Source organism: Suncus etruscus, chromosome 6 (genome assembly GCF_024139225.1).
Source record: "Suncus etruscus isolate mSunEtr1 chromosome 6, mSunEtr1.pri.cur, whole genome shotgun sequence".
In the NCBI taxonomy this organism is placed as follows: domain Eukaryota; kingdom Metazoa; phylum Chordata; class Mammalia; order Eulipotyphla; family Soricidae; genus Suncus; species Suncus etruscus.
The window spans coordinates 104,994,857-105,014,442 of NC_064853.1; the positions used below are offsets into that span (position 1 = coordinate 104,994,857).

At 43.2% G+C, this 19,586-nt stretch overlaps 1 protein-coding gene across 8 annotated transcripts in view; it reads right to left on the bottom strand.

Annotated features, from left to right (window-relative positions):
- The window catches only part of DLG1 (discs large MAGUK scaffold protein 1), a 653,463-nt gene that overhangs the window by 199,061 nt on the left and 434,816 nt on the right, over positions 1–19,586 (bottom strand). For 6 of the 8 annotated variants that reach the window (XM_049775934.1, XM_049775933.1, XM_049775932.1 and 3 more), the window contains exons 1-3: positions 12,405–12,497; positions 11,772–11,821; positions 10,816–10,947 (exon numbers count right to left, since the gene is read on the bottom strand). The exons of 1 other annotated variant lie outside the window; for it this stretch is intronic. In XM_049775934.1, the coding sequence (XP_049631891.1) occupies positions 10,816–10,947; positions 11,772–11,817 (178 nt within the window). In that variant the 5' untranslated portion in view covers positions 11,818–11,821; positions 12,405–12,497. Of the gene's footprint in view, positions 1–10,815; positions 10,948–11,771; positions 11,822–12,404; positions 12,498–13,270; positions 13,323–19,586 lie in introns of those variants that run through there. One more of the 8 variants, XM_049775930.1, reaches the window with a different exon arrangement.

The following is a 19,586-nucleotide window of genomic DNA, read 5'->3' on the forward strand; positions in this document are numbered from 1 at the left end:
TTTACAATAGCCGGACTCTGGAAACAACCAAGATGGACTTCAACAGATGAATGGCTAAAGAAACTATGATACATGTACACAATGGAATATTCTGCAGCTGTCAGGAGAGATGAAGTCATGAAATTTCCTATACATGGATGGACACAGAATCTATTATGTTGAGTGAAATAATTCAGAGGGAGGGAGGGAGACAGACACAGAATATTCTAACTCATCTATGGGTTTTAAGAAAAATAAAATACATTATTGTAATAATGCCCAGAGACAATAGAGATAAGGGCTGGAAGGACCAGCTCACAATATGACGCTCACCACAAAGAGTGGTGAGTGCAGTTAGAGAAATAACTTACACTGACAATGTTACAATGTTAGTAAGTGAGAGACGTAGAATGCCTGTCTCCAATAAAGGTGTGGTAGGGGCATTAGTAATGGGAATATTGCACTGGTGATGGGGGGGTGCTTTTTTTTGGTTTTGTTTTTTGTTTTTGTGACGCTCCTGGCTATGCGCTCAGAAATTGCTCCTGGCTTGGGGAACCGTATGAGATGCTGGGGAATCAAACAGCAGTCCGTCCTAGGTCCGAAGAGTGCAAGGCAAATGCCTTACTGCTGCACTACTGCTCCGGCCCCCAAGTGGGTGGGAGAGTGTTTTTTTTAATGATTGAAAGCGAACTACAATCATGTTTGCAATCAAGGTGCTTGAATAATGATATTTATTTAAAAAATAAAAAATAGGGGCCTAGGCCCCCAGCCATCCCCCTCTTTTTCCCCTGGACTCCAGGCCCTCCCTGGGTGCCAGCTCAGATGGCCAGAAGTGGGTTCAGGTTGATTCTTAGGGGTCCTCAGGCTTCCCCCCTCCCTTTGTACTCCAGGGGGGAGGTGCATGGGGAGGAGGTTGGGCAGATATCTGGCTTCTGGTTTCCTCTTTGATTCTGGAGGCCAGCTCTTGCCAGGTATGGGGTTTGGGGAGGCCCCATGCCAGAGGCCCTCTCCCTAGCCTGGGGAGTACTGGGAGGCTTGGCAGGCCCCCAACCATCCCCCTCTTTCTCCCCTGGACTCCAGGCCTTCCCTGGGCGCTGGTCCAGGTGGACACTATAGGGGTCATCAGGCTTTCCCCCTACCTCCCTACAGTAATGGGAATGCGTTTTTAGAAGAGGGCGGGTCGCTCTAGCACTGGTTTATGTTGGGACAGTCACTGGAAATTTTTTCTCCTTGGTGTCCTATTGATAATATTGTATGCATATAGTTTATATATGCACAATATCCATCTTGTATTGTGACCTTGATACTGCCCTACAAAGCTCATTTCTAATCTTTTACTGCCTCAGTCCCAACCCTTATTTCCCCCCATCTTCCCATGTAGGTGCAGTTCATGACATGAAGCTCACCACAGAGTGATGAGTGCAGTTAGAGAAATAACTACACTGAAAACTATCATAACAATGTGAATGAATGAGGGAAATAGAAAGCCTGTCTTGAGTAAACGTGTGGGTGGGGTGGGGAAATTGGTGGTGGGAATCTTGCACTCATGAAGGGGGTGTTCTTTACATGACTTATCATACAACTACAATCATATTTGTAATCACAGTTTAAATAAAAATAATTTTAAAAAAAAATGGGGGTGTCTGCCTTGCGCGAACCAGCCTAGGACAAACCTAGGTTCAATCCCTCAGCATCCCATATGGTCCCCCAAGCCAGGAGCGATTTCTGAGCACAAAGTCAGGAGTAACCCCTGAGCGTCACTGGGTGTGGCCAAAAAAACAAAAGCTAAATAAATTAAAAAAAAGATCTAGGGCTGGAGCGGTGGCACAGTGGTAGGGTGTTTGCCTTGCATATGGCTGACCTAGGACGGACCACAGTTTCCCCAGCGTCCAATATGTTCCCCCAACCCTGGAGCAATTTTTGAGTTCAGAGCCAGGAGTAACCCCTGAGTGTCACAAGGTGTGGCCCAAAAAGCAAAAAGAAAAAAAAGAAAGAAAGAAAGAAAAAAGAAATCTAGATAGTTTTGCTAAAGGGCAGAAGATTTGCATGATGTTAAAGTCACCGATAATCCTCCCATCAACATACAGATTTTTTGTTTTTGTTGTTGGGCCACATCTAGTGACGGTCAAGCGTCTCTCCTGGCTCTTCACTAAGAAATCACTGCTGGCTTAGGGGACCATATAGGACACCAGGGATAGGACCCAGGTCCATCCTGGGTCAGCACCGTGCAAGGCAAACACCCTAGTGCTGAGCTATCGCTCTGGCCCTCATAGTGATTTTTAAGATAGAAGGAAAAAAACAACAAAAAACTATATATAGTCGGGGCCGGAGCAGTAGTGCAGCAGTAGGGCACTTGCCTTACATGCTGTTGACCCAGGAAAGACCTGGGTTCGATCCCCATATGGTCCCGCAGTCCAGGGGTGATTTCCAAGCCATAGCCAGGAGTAACTTCTGAGCATTACCTGGTGTGGTCCAGAAACAAACAAACAAAAAACTATATATGATCATCAGACATCTCACTTGTGTAGTCAAATTAACTATTACCTAAAAAGAACATAAGACTGTATATATAGAGATCCTTATAAATTATCTACCTAATCTCACCATAAGCAAACATCTGACAAATCCCAAATGATAAATATTCTATCTGAAAAAAAAGTAAAAGCAGAGATTTCTCAAAATACCAGTCATAAGAAGAAAAAGAAAGAAACGGGGCCAGAGCAGTGGCTCAAGTGGTAAGGTGTCTGCCTAGCCTGCGCTAGCCTAGGACAGACCTAGGTTTGATTCCCCTGGTGTCCCATATGGTCCCCCGGGCTAGGATCAATTTCTGGGCGCAGAGTTAGGAATGGCCCTAGTGTCACTGGGTGTGGCCCAAAAAGAAAAGAAAAAAAAGAAAGGCTATGGAAAAAAAAAAGCCAAGGTTACAGAGATATGGCAACTCAATGCAATCCCTAGTCCAAGACTAGAAAGTGGACTGAAGGAAACTCTTATACTATACTGATTAAATCACTTAAATTATGAGGAATATTTTAAATATGTCAACAGCTCCTTGATTACAGGGTTCTGATGACAATTTAATGAAGTAAGTATAATCAAAGCACAGCTTTGTAGTCACAGTAAAAATAAAAGCAGTAATAAAAAAATAAAATTTAATTCAACCCAAACTACCAAATGAAAAATTTTTTCCTCCAATTCTATAACTGTTAAACTATTATTCTGTGGAAAATGTTTTGTCTCTCAGAAAGCTTACAAACGTACACTAGAGTGAACTGTACACACAAAGTTGGGTTAGCAACATTCTAAAATATTACATCACTGAGAATAATAATAAAAATTCTAAGAAATTTTGACATTTTGGAGTGATAGCACAGCGAGTAGGGTGTTTTCCTTGCATGTGGACGAACCAGGTTCAATCCCCAGCATCCCACATCATCCCCCAAGCCTGCCAGGAGTGATTTCTGAGCCAGGAGTAACCCCTGGGCACTGCCAGATATGGCCTAAAATCAAAACAACACATTCTGACATTCCACCATTATAACCAGACATTACAAAAAGATTCCTCTTCTACATATGGAGATTCCATTATTTATAACCCAAGATATTAGCACCAACATTTAGCATGCCTTTATTTCTATTCTTAATCACATTAAATATTAAATTTATGACAAAAAGCAAACAAATGGTTGAAAGTGAGAGGGTAAGGGCTTGGAATTCAGATTAATTACTTCAATTTCTGGCTTTAAACTTTTTTGTTGGTGGTGGGTTTTTTGTTTGTTTTGGGGCCAATCCGGTGGCACTCAGGGGTTACTCCTGGCTCTGCACTCAGAAATGGCTCCTGGCTGGCTTGGGGGACTATGTGGGATGCCAGGAATTGAATCACCAACCGTCAGTGGGTTGGCTGTGTACAAGGCAAATGCCCTACTGCTGCACTATCGCTCTGGCCCCTGGCTTTAAATAGAAGGTCCTTGATAATATTTTTGTGGCTGTTTCTAACCTATAAAATAACATAATGGGTTATATATAGGTGCTTTTACTTATACACTAAAAGTGCTCAATAAATCCTTATTACTTTTTATTCACTTAAAATGATTATACTTTCATGTCCATTAGGAGGGCACTTTCAAAAGAAAATGTTGGGGCCAGAAAGATAGTACAGCAGGTAAGACAGTTACTTGCCTTGCACTCGGTTGACCTCCCCCCAGAAACCCAGTTCAGTCCCCACTACTACCACAAGAAGAGATCCCTGAGCAGATCCAGGAGTAAGTTTTGAGCACAACTGGGTGGGTAGAGGGGGAAAGGAGAGGGAGGGAGAGATATAGAGAAGAAAGAGAAGGAGGAAGAGAGACACAGGAAAAAAATGGTTGATTAAGATGTAGAGAAGTTAGGGATCGGAGCAGTGGCACAGCAGTAGAGCATTCGCCTTGCATGTTACTGACCTAGGACGGACCAAGGTTCAATCCCCTGGCATCCTATGGTCCCCCAAGCCAGGAGCGATTTCTAAGCGCATAGCCAGGAATAACCCGTGTCAGCGGGTGTGGCCAAAAACAAAAAAACAAACAAAAGAAATCTTCATAAGATTTCTTTAAAAAAAAGATGTAGAGAAGTTAAAATCATTGTGCACTGTTAATAGAATTATAAAATGGCATAATCCACTTTAGAAATGAGTATGGTCATTTCTCAAAAATAATTGTCAAATGATCCCACAACTCCACATCTAGATATATATCCAAAGAAAATGAAAGCTGACTTTTGAGATATTTGCACACTTACATTCATAGAACTATTCATTTATTCTATTCACAGAACTATTTATTCATAGAACTATATATTTACAATAATCAGGAAGTAGAAACAAATGCTCATCAATGTTTGAATAATAAATAAAAATATTGGGGCCGGGTAGGTGGCGCTGGAGGTAAGGTGTCTGCCTTGCAAGCGCTAGCCAAGGAAGGACCGCGGTTCGATCCCCCGGCGTCCCATATGGTCCCCCCAAGCCAGGGGCGATTTCTGAGCACATAGCCAGGAGTAACCCCTGAGCATCAAACGGGTGTGGCCCAAAAAACAAAAAAAAATAAATAAATAAATAAATAAATAAATAAATAAAAATATTGTAAAAGCCATAATAGAGTATCATTCACCTTCATTAAAGAAGGAAATCCTAACTTTCTAGAAGATGGATAAACTTTGAGGCTATCATGCTAAGCAAAATAATCCAGTCCCAAAAGTGACTAACAAATTTCATTTATGTAGGTACTCCATCCATAACAAAGAGACAGTTATCAGAAGCTGGAGGAAGAGAAAATATGGATTTATAATTTAATATATACAGTATACTAGTATATTCAGTAAGTTAAGAAGATAAACATTGGGACCGGAGAGATAGCATGGAGGTAAGGTGTTTGCCTTGCATGCAGGAGGATGGTTCAAATCCCAGCATCCCATATGGTCCCCCGAGCCTGCCAGGAGTGTTTTCTGAGAGTAGAGCCAGGAGGAACCCCTGAGTGCTGCCTGGTATGATCCCAAAAGGGGGGGGGAGGGGACCAACAAATTAACTAAAGCTAAAAAATTAACTAACTAAAAAAATTCTCAGAAATGAATAAACAATGTTATTACAAAATACGCCTTCACTTTGAAATACAGACCTATAGATCAAAAAGTGCTTTCAAATAAGCTTCTCATTTACCACGGATAAAATATACGAATCAGGGGCCAGAATGATAGCAGGTAGGGAGTCTGTCTTGCATGCAGTTGACCTAGGTTCAATCTCTGGCATCCCATATGGTCCCCAGAGCACTGGCAGGTATGACCCCTATGCGTACAGCCAGGAGTAACCCCTAAGTACATTGAGTGTGGCCCAAAAAACAAACAAAAAATACAAACCATATGAATCAACTTACTCTAGTCTCAAACAAATCTGATCTTAAATTCCCATTTATACACTACACAAGAAAAGACAATTGATCCCATGGAACCCCAGCGGTTTGGACCAATATAAAATCTCTGAGGACTATACCAATGGTCAGCTTAATCCCAGACAAATCTAAGAATCTAATAAAAATATGAAGGGCCTAAACACCTGGGCTCTAAGTTCAATCAAACTACATCCAACATCCATTTTACTTCACCCACAGAATTTTCAAATTTGAGTACAGAAAGTAAGAAAACATAATCAAAGACACTGTTTTCAAGTTGCTCCCACCTAATCAGTTAAAATTAGGCAGACTTTATCTTCCATGTATATGAATAAATCACCAGATATTTAGAGAATAAATCTAAAACACATCTATATAGCTTATGGATTTTTCACTCTATAAATAACTTTAAATATTCAGCTCAAAGGAAACAAGTTATTCAATAAAACTTAAGAGCTAATAAAAAATACCTTCTGGTTTTCAGAAATTTTTTACATCTTCAAACTATCCTTCAAGGAAACCATCAAGTACCAGATCTATTCGAATAATTTTTACATTTCTATCAAGAAGAGTTACCATTAATTGCCTCATGTGCCACACTGCCAATCAAACAATAAACGTCAATCATAAAATGCATCCCAAATTCCAAGATAGTAAAATGTTTTAAACTGGTCCTTAGAACAGATGTAACAATGTTTAAGTACAATACTGTTCCTCTGAAAAGCTCCAAGGTAACAGAAACTTTAATCAAGTATAGAGCAAAGGCGGGTGGGAGGGGGTATAAGGAGGTGGTAGATCCTCACAAACTATTCTTTATATGCATAAAAAGTTCATTTTCTACTAGTTCTACACATACTTGCAGGCACACACAAATCAATAAAGAATCAATGTCAACTGTTAAGTCCAAAGTAGTAGTGAGGTAATTCTTTAAAGTCTAAGGAAATGATTTATTTCTAAACGCAGAGACTGGAATCTATGCACCAAATGTTTTTCAAACAACGCATCCAGTCAAGACCAATGGTCCATAGGTACTTGTTTTGAGGACAGAGTGCCTCCTACTTAAGGTTAATCCTTGAGTTTTTGGTTTATACTATTATTAACTCAATGGACTGTAATTTAGCTTGAGGTTATTAACAAACTACAATACTACACTGTTTCAAAAACAGGTACAGATGCTAAGCAAAAACAAAGTCTTATTAACCTAAAGACTTTTCAAAGACTGAGAAAAGTACTAAAGATTTTCAAATAAATCCATTTTCAGCAAGCACAAGAACATATTCATTATTAGCAGAGACAACAATTTGTTCAATCATGGTACAAAAATACAGAAAAGCCTCTCATAGGGGTCAGAGAGAGAGCATGGAGGTAAGGCGTTTGCCTTCCATGCAGAAGATCGGTGGTTCGAATCCTGGCATCCCATATGGTCCCCAGAGCCTGCCAGTGGTGATTTCTAAGCAAAGAGCCAGGAATAACTGAGCACTGCCGGGTGTGTCCCAAAAACAAAAAACAAAAACCTCATAAATTTACCCATTTAAAAATGTTAAACATTTTTTTTACTTTTTATAACAAAATCTGATACAGCATCCTGTAAAACATTAAGTAAATCTAAACACCAAAGCAAATTCACAATCAATGAAATTTTACATTACAAAAAATATGCACAACTATAAAGTTAATTTGCAAACCATCAGAATTCAATCGTGTATAAGAATACATTCAAAATATGGGGCCGGAGAGATAGCATGAAGGTAAGGTTTTGCCTTGCATGCAGAAGGTCAGTGGTTCAAATTCCAGCACCCCATATGGTCCCCCGAGCCTGTCAGGATCGATTTCTGAGTGTCCAGCCAGCAGTAACCCCTGAGCGCTGTTGTGTGACCCAAAAACAAAAACAAACAAAAAAAGAATACATTCAAAATAGTCAAGGCAGTATATTTAAAAAAACAAAAACAAAAACAACCTACTGAACCAGAGCAACTGAATAGTAGGTAAAGCATTTGTCTTGCAAATGTCTGACTCTGGTTCACTTCCCTTCACCCTTTGTGGTTGGTCCCCTTTGCTGTGCCAGGAGTGATCCCTGAGTATCTCCAGATGTGAGTCAATAAAACAGAAATGAACAAAACAAGCAAATAAATCTACCCCACATCTGTAAAGAAATCTTAAGTGTAGATTTTCTTTGTTACCTACTTAATAATCACTTAAGCTTAAATCACATACCCACAAAAAGAATAAGTAAACCTATCTCTATATGTTAATGAGAAGATACCAGACATACAATTTTTTCCAAAGTGGCTCCACTAATTAAAGCATTCCAAATTTGTTATTGACTTAGAAAATAAAATAATAGAAAAAATGTCCTTCCATTTTTGCTGCTGCTTCTCCCAGGTCTCCAATATAGTCCATCCATTTGGACCTTAAATATCAGACTTAAGATATTCAAACAGATTTAAGATATTCAAACATAAAATGCCCATCAACTTGCCCAAAAAGCAAATGTCAGTGATTTTTTTAAGATGGTGATAGGCATTTAGCAGGTTCTTATATTTTAACTTGTCCTACTATTTTTAAAGTCAATAATGTTAATTTTAAGTTATATAGATGTATACTTAAAATCACCTTCAATTCTAAAACAAATCTGGATAGTTTCAATTTATCAGTTTTTCTTTTTTGGGGGTGGTTTTGTTTTGTTTTGTTTGGTTTGGTTTTTGTTTTTTTGGGTCACACCTGACAGCGCTCATGGGTTACTCCTGGCTCTTTGCTCAGAAGTCACTGCTGGCAGGCACAGGGGACCATATGGGATGCCAGGATTGGAACCACCGTCTATCCTGGAGCAGCTGCACGCTAGGCAAAAGCCCTACTTCTGTGCTATCTCTCCAGCCCTTCTTTTCTTGTTTTTTGAGTCACACCTGAAGATGCTCAGGGATTACTCCTACCTCTGTGCTCAGGAATCACTCAGAAAGCCATATAGGATGCCAGGGATAGAACCCTGGTCGCTTATGTGCAAGGCAAATGCCCTACACACTAAACTATTTCTCTAGCCCCAATTCATCAGTTTCTTAAAAAGGTAAAATCACTTAAAGATAAACCCACAAGTAACATTTAAAAATTACTTTAGGGGCCGAATGAATGTGAATGAATGAGGGAAGTAAAAAGCCTGTCTCAAATACAGGTGGGGGGGGGAGGAGGGAGATAGGGGACATTGGTGATGGGAATATTGCACTGGTGAATGTGGGTGTTCTTTATATGACTGAAACCCAACTATAATAATATGCATAATCAAGATGTTTAAATAAAGATATTTAAAAATATATTACTCTAGGGGCCGGAGCGGTGGCACAAGTGGTAGGGCATCTGCCTTGCACAAGCTAGCCTAGGACAGATCAAGGTTCCCCAAGCCAGAAGCAATTTCTGAGTGCATAGCAATTTCTGAGCATCACTGGGTGTGGCCAAAAAAACAAAAAATAAAAATATAAACAAATAAAAATAATTATTCCATCAATAGATCTATGTTCTTATCTGCTTGAAGGGAAAAATGTAATACAATGAGTATGTGTCTATATGTGTCTATATCTGGTAGTCCTCAGGGGTTACTCCTGGTTCTGCACTCATAAATGACTCTTGGCAGGCTATGGAGTCATATGGGATACAGGAGATCGAACCCAGGTCACCACATGCAAGACAAACACCACATGTTCTATCACTCCAGCCCATGAAGGCTTTATTTTAACTAATAAAAATTAGAATTGATAGGGATATTTTTTCTGTTTAGTAGTATGGACAATTTTCAAAGCACATGGAAGAGTGTCAGACAGCTCACCTTTTTTAAATTCTACTGCTTGTTTTTGGTTTGGGCCCCCAAACGAAAAGCTTTAAAACCACTGTTATACTACATTCACATTCTGTGGTTACAATAATCTAGAAAAGGTAAAATAATTCCATAATATCCCATTGATGGCAATGTCAGGTATAGAATTCAAGTGACTTAACTTTTTGTTTGGGTCACACTCAGTGGCACTCAGGGTTACTCCTGGCTCTGCAATCAGAAATCGCCCACTGCAGGCTTGGGGGGGGGGGGGGAAACCATATGGGTTGCCAGGAATCAAACTGAGGTCCCTCAAGGTTGGCTGCATGCAAGGCAAACGCCCTGCTGCTGTGCTATCATTCCAGCACCCAAGTGACTTAACCATCTGTCTAGTGCTCTTCAAATAATGCACCACCTCAAATTTAAGTTAAGCTGAAAATAAAATTGTTTTAATTTTATCTTAGAAGTAGGAAAGGTCTGGGGCCAGCGAGGTGGTGCTAGAGGTAAGGTGTCTGCCTTGCAAGCGCTAGTCAAGGAAGGACCACGGTTCGATCCCCCCAAGCCAGAGGCAATTTCTCAGCGCTTACCCAGGAGTAACCCCTGAGTGTCAAACAAGTGTGGCCCAAAAAACCAAAAAAAAAAAAAAAAAAAAAGAAGTAAGAAAGGTCAAGATTATTTCCCAGGTCAAAAAGTCTGACTCCAATAATATCAAGTTAGACAAAGATTATATTAAGGGAATAAATGTATAATCTTAAACAGCAAAAGAGCTCTTCCAATTTCTTTCAGGAACTCCAGAGAACTAGTAATCAATTACAAGCTAATAAGCCTGTTATTACTACCTTTGTGTTCTGAAACATTCTTGCAACTTATCTATTTCTAACAGTTTGTTATAAAATTAAACACTGTTAACAAATGTCACAGAAATAATCATTAAGTTCTCCTGTGCCTAACTTGGGCAAGGGAACTGGACTAAAAATACCAAGAAACACAACTCACTGGATGTTCAAATCACTGAATTCCTCATAAAGACCATGTAAATTACTCTTAAGTTTAAGTACATTACTCTTAAGTTCAGAGGTGCATCAAGACAATAACCATGTTCATAAGTAAAGTTTAAATTCCTACCTATTAAAGCCTGAAAAAGGTTGCTCTGAAATATGTTAATAACCCGTTCTATGGAACTTCTGAGTTGTCTGTCTTCAGTTTGGCTTAGCTTCGAACGATATTCCTCCAAGAGGAGCAATGCTCTCTGAGTATCTAAGAAGAAAAATCATCTGATTACAATTAAAAACTTACTAGAAAGTATTACATACTATACAGCGAATGACTTCAACAAGACATCTGACAGTTCTCCAAAATGTCTAGATTAACACATACTCCTACATTTTTTACTTATGTTCTCTATATTAATACCCCAAAGTTGCAGACAGAAAAGGAGGAATCTGGGTAACTTGTAATAATGTGTACTTGACAGTGTACAATGAAATGCCATTTGATTCAGTTTCAGCTGTTTTAGTTACACAATTTTATTCAGCTGATCTGACACAAAAAACCAAATTACCTACAAGCCGTTATTACAATCCAAAACTTAACTTGGTCCCTGTAATCCTAACCTTACGTTTCAAAGTACTTGCTCTTAAACAGTATCCCACATTTGTTCACAAAAAATAGTGTATAGAAAAAAATGATAAAGTGAAACACCAGAGTTTGTTTTCTTTAAGAAGACATTTCAGAAGCGAGGGAGGGCTGGTGGCCTCTAAGTTACTAAAGAGAGGTAAGAGAATAAAATTTAACATTTAAGGTGTTTCCAACTCTCAAAGACAGGAGGCTTAGGATTCCCTACGTGATCAGGCTGGGGCCGAGTAAGTCTCCTCAAACTCAAAGTTTTTAGAGGAACATTTGCAAAATCAAGCAAAACTAGGAGATGACAAAAGGCAGGCACCGAAAACCCATGGACGGACGGATTCACTCACTCACTCACTCACTCACTCACTCACTCACTCACTCACTCAGTCACTCACTCACTCACTCACTCACTCACTCCACTCACTCTGTCTTTCACACTTGCAAAAAATCCTCACCTTGCTTCCGGACGGGCATGTTTCTCCAGGAAGGGGAAGAGGGCATACACCTTTAAAAAAAAATAAACAAAAGAACTAAACAAACGGGAACAGTAAAAGCAGCTGCATCCCACCGGCATCCCCTACTACATCTAAGACTTTTACACACACACACACACACACACACACACACACACACACAATCTAGCACTTTTCCACACACAATCTAGCACTTTTTTACACACACAATCTAGCACTTTTCCACACACACACAAAATATCTAGCACTTTTCCACATACACACTATCTAGCACTTTTACACACACACACACACACAAAATATCTAGCACTTTTACACACACACACAATATCTAGCACTTTTCACTGGAACAAAATCACACACACACACACACACACACACACACGCACACACAATCTAGCACTTTCCACTGGAACAAACTCCCAGGCCAACGGGAAAGAACTCCCCAGCAAAGTTTCTCCCAAGTCCGAGAGGAGCCAGCCAGAGTCCACCGAGCCCCGTCCACCTCGGAGGTGGGTGAGAGCGCGGGGAGAGCCAGGTCTCTGCCGATTGCGCCTGCCCCCCAGGGTGTCCCCTTCTCCAAGGCACCGAGTGGCCGGGCACGGGGCTGCTCACCTGTCGCTCCGACCCTTGGCCCCTGGGCCGGCGGCGGCGGCGGCGGCACGCCCGGAGAGGACCCGCCGGCCGGGGGGTCCCCTCGGCTCGCTCGCCCGCCCGCCCGCCTCCTCCTCCGCGCTACTCGGGCTGCAGCCGGACGACGGGGAGCCAGCGGCCGCCCTCGCGCCCCGCACGCACACGCACACACCTGCGGCGCCGCGCCACCAAGTTGCGGCGAGCCGCGGGCGCTCGGGGCGGGGGGTGGCCGCAGCCCGACTCGCCTCGCCGCGCCTCGCCTCGCCTCGGGGGACCCGGGGGCCGAACCCCGAAACCCACGTCGGGCCGCGAGGAGGGCGAGAGCGGCGCCCCCGGCGCGGCCGCGCAGCACCCCCCGCGCCTCGCTCCGCAGCCGCCGCCGCCCCGAGCCAGCCCGCTCGCCCGCCCGCCCCACCCCGCGGCGCCCCCGGCCGCGCGCCCCCCAAACTTTCGCCAAGATGGCGGCCCCCGAGCTGGCGGCCGCGCCCCCACGTGACGGCCTCCCGGCGCCGCGGCCAATCGCAAGTGAGGAGGCGGCTCGAGGCGGCCCGGCCCCGGCCCGGCCCCGGCCCCGGCCCCGGCCCGGCTCGGCTCGGCGCGCCCGCCGCTCCCTCCCGCTGCGCGCCGGCCGGCCAGCCGGGCTGCGACCCGCGCCTCCGGGGCCGGGCTCCGTCCGCGAAAGGGGCGCGTTGCCCGCCCGAAGGGGGCCCCCTCTGCTCCGCGGGGTCCCCCCTCGCGGGGCGGCGCGGACAAAGGAGTTGACAGGCTCCACAGGTGGCCCGGCCCCGGCACACCTCGCCCGCCCCGGCCCACCGGCCCCGGGCCCGCGCGCCCGCCCGCGCACTTACTCCACGCGCGCGCCTGCTGCACGCTCCCCGGCGCCCCCGGGGCGGCTCCCCCACCCGGGACGAGCGGGCTCGGGGAGGAGCCGGCGGCGCCTCCCACCGTCGGGGGCGGGGCCTCGGCTCGGGGCGCGGGTGGGGTGGGGTGGGGCGGGGTGCGGTGGGTGGGTGGGTGGGTTCCACGCGCACCCCTTCAAGTTGCTCGGCGCCGCCCCTCCGTGGAAGTTGGCGCGGGGGCCGGCCTCGGGGAGGAGGGAGACGGGCTGAGGTCGGAGGGCGGGCGGGTTCTAGGAGAGAGTTTCTGGCTTCTGAGGGATGAAGTTCACCGAAATCTGTTGCAGGTGGGAAGGACGATGCCTTCCTCCCTTTCCCCTTTCCTTCCTTCTTTTTTCCTTCCTTCCTTTCTCCTTTCCTTCATCCCTTTCTCCTTCCCTCCCTTCTTCCTTCTCTTCCTTTTCCTTCCTTCCTTCTTTCCTTTCTCCCTCTTTCCCTCCTTCCTTCCCTTCTTCCTTCTCTCCTTTCTTCTTTCACTCCTTCCTTCTTTCCTTCCTTTTCCTTCCTTCGTTCCTTCTTTTCTTCTTTCTTTCTTTCTTTCCTTCTTTTCTTCCTTCCTTTTCCTTCCTCCCATCTTCCTTCCCTTCCTCCCTTCTTCCTTCCTTCCTTCTTTTCTTCTTTCTTTCCCCCTTTCCCTCCTTCCTTCCCTTCTTCCTTTCTCCCTCTTTCCCTCCTTCCTTCCCTTCTTCCTTTTCTCTCCTTTCTTCTTTCACTCCTTCCTTCTTTCCTTCCTTCGTTCCTTCTTTTCTCCTTTCTTTCTTTCCTTCTTTCCTTCCTTCCCTTCCTTCCTCCCTTCCTTCCTTCTTTTCTTCTTTCTTTCTTTCTTTCCCTCCTTTTCCTTCCTTCTTTCCTTCCTTCTCTTTCCTTCCTCCCTTTCTTCTCTCCTTTCCATCCCTTCCTTCCTTCCTTCCTTCCTTCCCTCCTTCCTCCCTTCCTTCCTCGGCCCCCTCAGTCCATTCCCACCCACACCTTTTGCCTGACAGGATTCCCCCCCCCCTTCAAGACAATCACTGCTCGCAGGTGACATCCCAGCGCTGCCGGCTCCTTTAAGAACTCACCTGTAGCCACCCCGAGCGAGGGCCCGCCCACTGCTTGTCACCCCAGTCCAAGTTTCGGCTGCACCTCCGGACGCTACTGGAAGGGGAGCCTGGGCGTTTCTCCTCTGTGGGTCGCTGAGCCTCTGGGTCCCGCCAGAGAATCGCACAAAGAGAATCTGAGTAACCGGGATCTCCCTGCTCCGCTCCTAGGTGCTGGGAGCAATTTGCCCAACCAAGGTCATGCAGAGCGAGCGACCAAACTGGAAATGCTGAGACCGTCTCCTTGCAGCCCGGAAGGTTCTTCCCCGTAAACCTGACAGCCCAGGCGGTATCCCAGGGCCAATAAAAGAGAAGTCCGGGAACCTTGTACTATGTAATCACAAGAATGCGAGTATGCCGGCCACCGCGTTTCACTTTGGAGTGCACCCTGGAATCTGGTGTCTTGAGAGCGAACTTCGCTTTCGCTTCACTCTCTGTTGCGAAGAAAGAAACTGCGATCCAGAGATTAGCAACTTGTTCAAGGACTTGGAGGCTACTCAGAGAACGCACCTCAGAATTAGATCTAGCGCCAGTGAACTGGGAAAGCATGACCGTGGCATATTGATCCATACATCTCTGAGCTTGCCTGGACCAGTCCTCTTGGGGACTTGAGCAACAGTTTCCCACACAGAAAAGGAGGTGGGGTGGAAAAGTGATAGCAAGTCCTCAAAAGCAAGAAGTTTAAATTAATTTTAAAATTTAGAATTTTTTTTTTTCAAAAAAAGTAAAGTAGCTTTGGGGGAAGAGAGAGAGCATTGGCATTCATGCCTTTAAGACTTCCTTAAAGAACTATGAATGGAATGATTCTACTTAATTCCATTCGAAGAATGGAATATCCTTAGATATTTTTAAATTTAATCACCGTGTTTACAAAAATTTTTATACTGGGGTTACAGTAGTAGAATGCACACTACCCTTCACCAGTGTGATCTTCCCACCACCAATGTCCCCCGATTTCCTTCCCCCTGCCTATCTCTCAGACAGACATTCTGCCTCTCCTTCACTATGATTGTCACGGTAGTTTTCATTATGGTTAGAACTCTAGCTGTACTCACCGCTCTTTGTGGCAAGCTTCATGTCACGAGCTGGTCCTCCTGGCATTCAGCTCTATTGTCTCTAGATATTATTGCCATACTGTCTTTTACTTTTCTTATAGCTCTCAGATGAGTCAGACTTTTTCTATGTCTATCCCTCGCCCTCTAGCTCATTTCACTCAGCATAATAGTCTCCATGTCCATCCAAGTATAGGCAAATTTTATGACTTTATTTTTCCCAATAGCTGCATAGTATTCCATTGTGTAAATGTACCACAGCTTCTTTAGCCACTCATCTGTTGTCAGGCACCTGGGTTGTTTCCAGATACTGGCTATTGTAAAGATAGTGCAGGGTGCTTATTCTACACTCTGCCTGCTGACCTTGGTTTAGCAACCCATGTGGTCCCCCGAGGCCCGCCATGAATGAACTAGAGCCCTGAGCTCCTCTAGCTGTGGCCCTAAAAGAAACAAAGTTCTGGGAAGAAAGGAAGTTTGGCCTTCCCCCTTGCTATCATTAATTGTTCACTTGACAAATAAGGGGCTAGAAATAAAGTCCAAACCCTTTTTCTCAAGGACCTATACTATTATAATAAAAAAAAATGGATAAAAACTAATGGGACTTTTCCAGGGCCCACCAAGGACTCAAAAACCAAAAATGTTTGAGAATCTTGGTGTCATCCTTGTCCTTCTGAGGATGGGAAGGAGGACTGTCATCCTCGAGTGGTTTGTTGTAGCCTGAAAAATCCAAAAGTAGATGTGAACTAGTATTTTTTTTTTCAGCTATAGAAGCCAATTGGGTCTGTGTTATTTTCAGTAGTCATCCTTTCATTCCATCCTTTTGTATTAATTATCTAGAGCTGCATAGCAAATTCCTGAGCACTTTGTGGTGAAATACCTTAACATTTAGGAGCTTAGTAATTTAAACAGCAATAAAGATTATCATGCAGTTAGTGTGGGTTAGGAATTAACAGAATGGGTCTGGTTTGGGATGTAGAGATTTTATAGTTAAGCTGAGGAAAGCACCGAAAGTGAAGGTATTTGAAGACTGGAAGATACTACAGGGGTAAAGACGTTTGTTTTGCATAGGAGCCAGGAATAAGCCATGAGCACCTCTGGCTGTGGACCAAAATAACAGAATGAAAGTATCTAAAGGTAAAACGTTGTAGCAAGTAGAAAATAAGTCCAAATAGCATTGAAACACAGTATAATAACTACAGTGATATTTTATAAAACAATTTTGTGGTATGACCAATAGTGTTACTTTTCTAATCAGATTATGATACCTAAATGCATCAAAGTAACACATTGTACACCTTAAACTATTACATGCTAAACTTATTCAATAAAGTAATTAAAATTAAAAACAAAAAGTAAAATATGTCTACTTGTGCTGGAACCATCTCTATGGTTTAACTGGGATTAAGGAGGCTCTTCCAACATGACCCTCTCAGTTATGAGTTATTCTTTGTGTCATCAAGAAGATTTTTGCATGGGTCTGCTCAAGGATTTTTAATGCCATGGTGACTGACTTCTAGAGCAAATGATTCAAGAAAGCAAGCATTTTTCACAACCTAATCTCAGAAGTAGCTTTTTTTAATTTTTTCTTTTCACCATAGTTTTTGATTACTTAGGTCAACCCAAAGGGGCATGAATACCAAGTAATACTGAATTCATCTTAGAGGCTGGTTACCACAATATCAAAACACATAAAGCACAATGATATTTAGGTTTTCCAAACAACTAAACCTTTTCTCTAAACCTTCTTCACTTTAAAACAGCAAACAGCTGCCATTGAATATTATTCAATGTAAGACTTGTTTACTTTTCCAACTTCCTCCTTTAAAAAAAATTCTATATATGTATTATGTAGAGTATTGAGGCCCAAGTTAATTTTACTTTCAAATAGCTTTAATAGCTTACGAGTCAGAGGACTGCAGAAAAAGCTCAGACTCTGAACTCTTCTATTGAGATGTCAGAATATTATCTATTCTAAACCTCCCCTTCGCAATCATCCTTTTACTTAAAAAGCCCTTAAAGTTCCATATCTTGGTCTTTGTCCTCTCCCTATCTGGGCTCCCAGTTTATCCTCTGTAAACCAGGTCCTGTGAGATTCTTTTACACCTTTGTTCTAACTCTGGCAAAGTGAAAGTGTGCTCCCTGGTACCATAACAATTAATAAAAGGAAAGAAGTGATATGTCAAAAATTCTTGTGCCAGCTTACTTGTATAAGAAGATGAATAAGTGTTGAGAATGATGGACGTTACAATGCTGGTGATGCCTCCACAAATACCGCAGGAGCATTGCCTGGCAGCATATTTTAAGAAGGCTAGAGAGACAAGCCAGTCTCTGGAAAGAAGAAAGAAACAGAATAATCTAGGATATAAAACCTAACTCCAAGGGAGCAATCGTAGAAAAAGGTTATTTCTTGGAGAAAGTATGGGCTCCTGGGAGCTTAATTTTAATGTTCCAAACCAGCTTATTCTCTGTATCCAGGGAACCAGATTAAAACAAGTGGAAAGTTATAGAACACAGAAAATGTTTTAAATAATTTGCCAGGACTGTACAAAATTCCAAAGAACTGTGTTGTAGTAATAGGAATGTCCCATCAAGTTGGTGCTAAAAAAAAAAAAAAATTCTAACAAGGATTCCTTGTTAAAGGAAGGTAAATACTCAGGACAAAAGGTTGGACTAAGTAACCTCAGAGATCACAACCTTTGAAACTTTCAAGCCTTTGAAACTTCAGTACCTGCTGTGATATTAAGATTACCATTTTGTGGGGGCCGGGCGGTGGCGCTGGAGGTAAGGTGCCTGCCTTGCCTGCGCTAGCCTAGGAAGGACCACGGTTCGATCCCCCGGCTCCCATATGGTCCCCCAAGAAGCCAGGAGCAACTTCTGAGCGCATAGCCAGGAGTAACCCCTGAGCGTCACAAGGTGTGGCCCAAAAACCAAAAAAAAAAAAAAAAAGATTACCATTTTGTCCACACAAAAAAATTCATTCCATCCAGTTTAACTGATAGGGAAACTACCACACTTCCACACAGATCATTTGTGTCAAAATAAAATATATAAGTTGAAGTTCATTCCCCTAAAAAACAAACAAAAAACAGCCAGTTGGGGGCTGGAAAGAGTACAGTAAGTAGATAGGGTGCTTGCCTTGCAGGCAGCCAACCTGGATTTGAGTCTAATATCACATATAGTCTTCCAAGCCCTGCCAGGAGTGATGACCAGAAGTAAAACTTGAGTATCACCAGGTGTGGCCTCCAAAAAACAAACCCAAAACAAAATAGTTGTTCATCTTCATAAAAAATAGATATGAACTCATGCCATGTTCAGAATGATCCGTATCAGACTTCTGTATATGGTGTGGTAGGTTCCTAAGGGAATAAAACTCCCATTTAACCACATTTGAAATGCTATTCCTATATTTGTGCTCAAAGACTAACTTGTCATAAGCCTTACACAATCTATAAAATGAAGTTAGTAGTCATGCTCACCCTATTTGCAAAGGAGAACCCAAAGAAAGAAAAAACTAAACTAGTCTAAGATAGCACTACTAGCTGATAATGGGGCTAGGTGTGTGTATTAATTTTTTTTAATTAGGCTTTTCTCTACTTGACTCCATTTTTTTTTGGTTTTTGGGCCACACCCGGCATTGCTCAGGGGTTACTCCTGGCTGTCTGCTCAGAAATAGCTCCTGGCAGGCACGGGGGACCATATGGGACACCGGGATTCGAACCAACCACCTTTGGTCCTGGATCGGCTGCTTGCAAGGCAAACGCCACTGTGCTATCTCTCCGGGCCCTTGACTCCATTTTTTAAAAAATTTTTGTTTTTGGGTCATACCCGCCAGCACTCAGGGGTTACTCCTGGTTCTCAAAAATCATTCCTGGCAGGCTCAGGGGACCATATGGGATGCTGGGATTCAAACCACCATCCTTCTGTATGCTAGGCAAACACCCTACTCCATGCTATCTCTGTGGCCTTGCTTGACTCCTTTCTAAATTAAAAAATCACCTGTGTAGTGAGGCAGGGAGCAAATTGAATTTTTGAAAGACAGAGGAGATAGAATAAAAAAGACAGACACCAACCAAAAGAGGAAAATAATCTTGATAGAGTCTGACAAAATAAAGCAAAGTAAAATGCTGGCCAGTGGAGAGT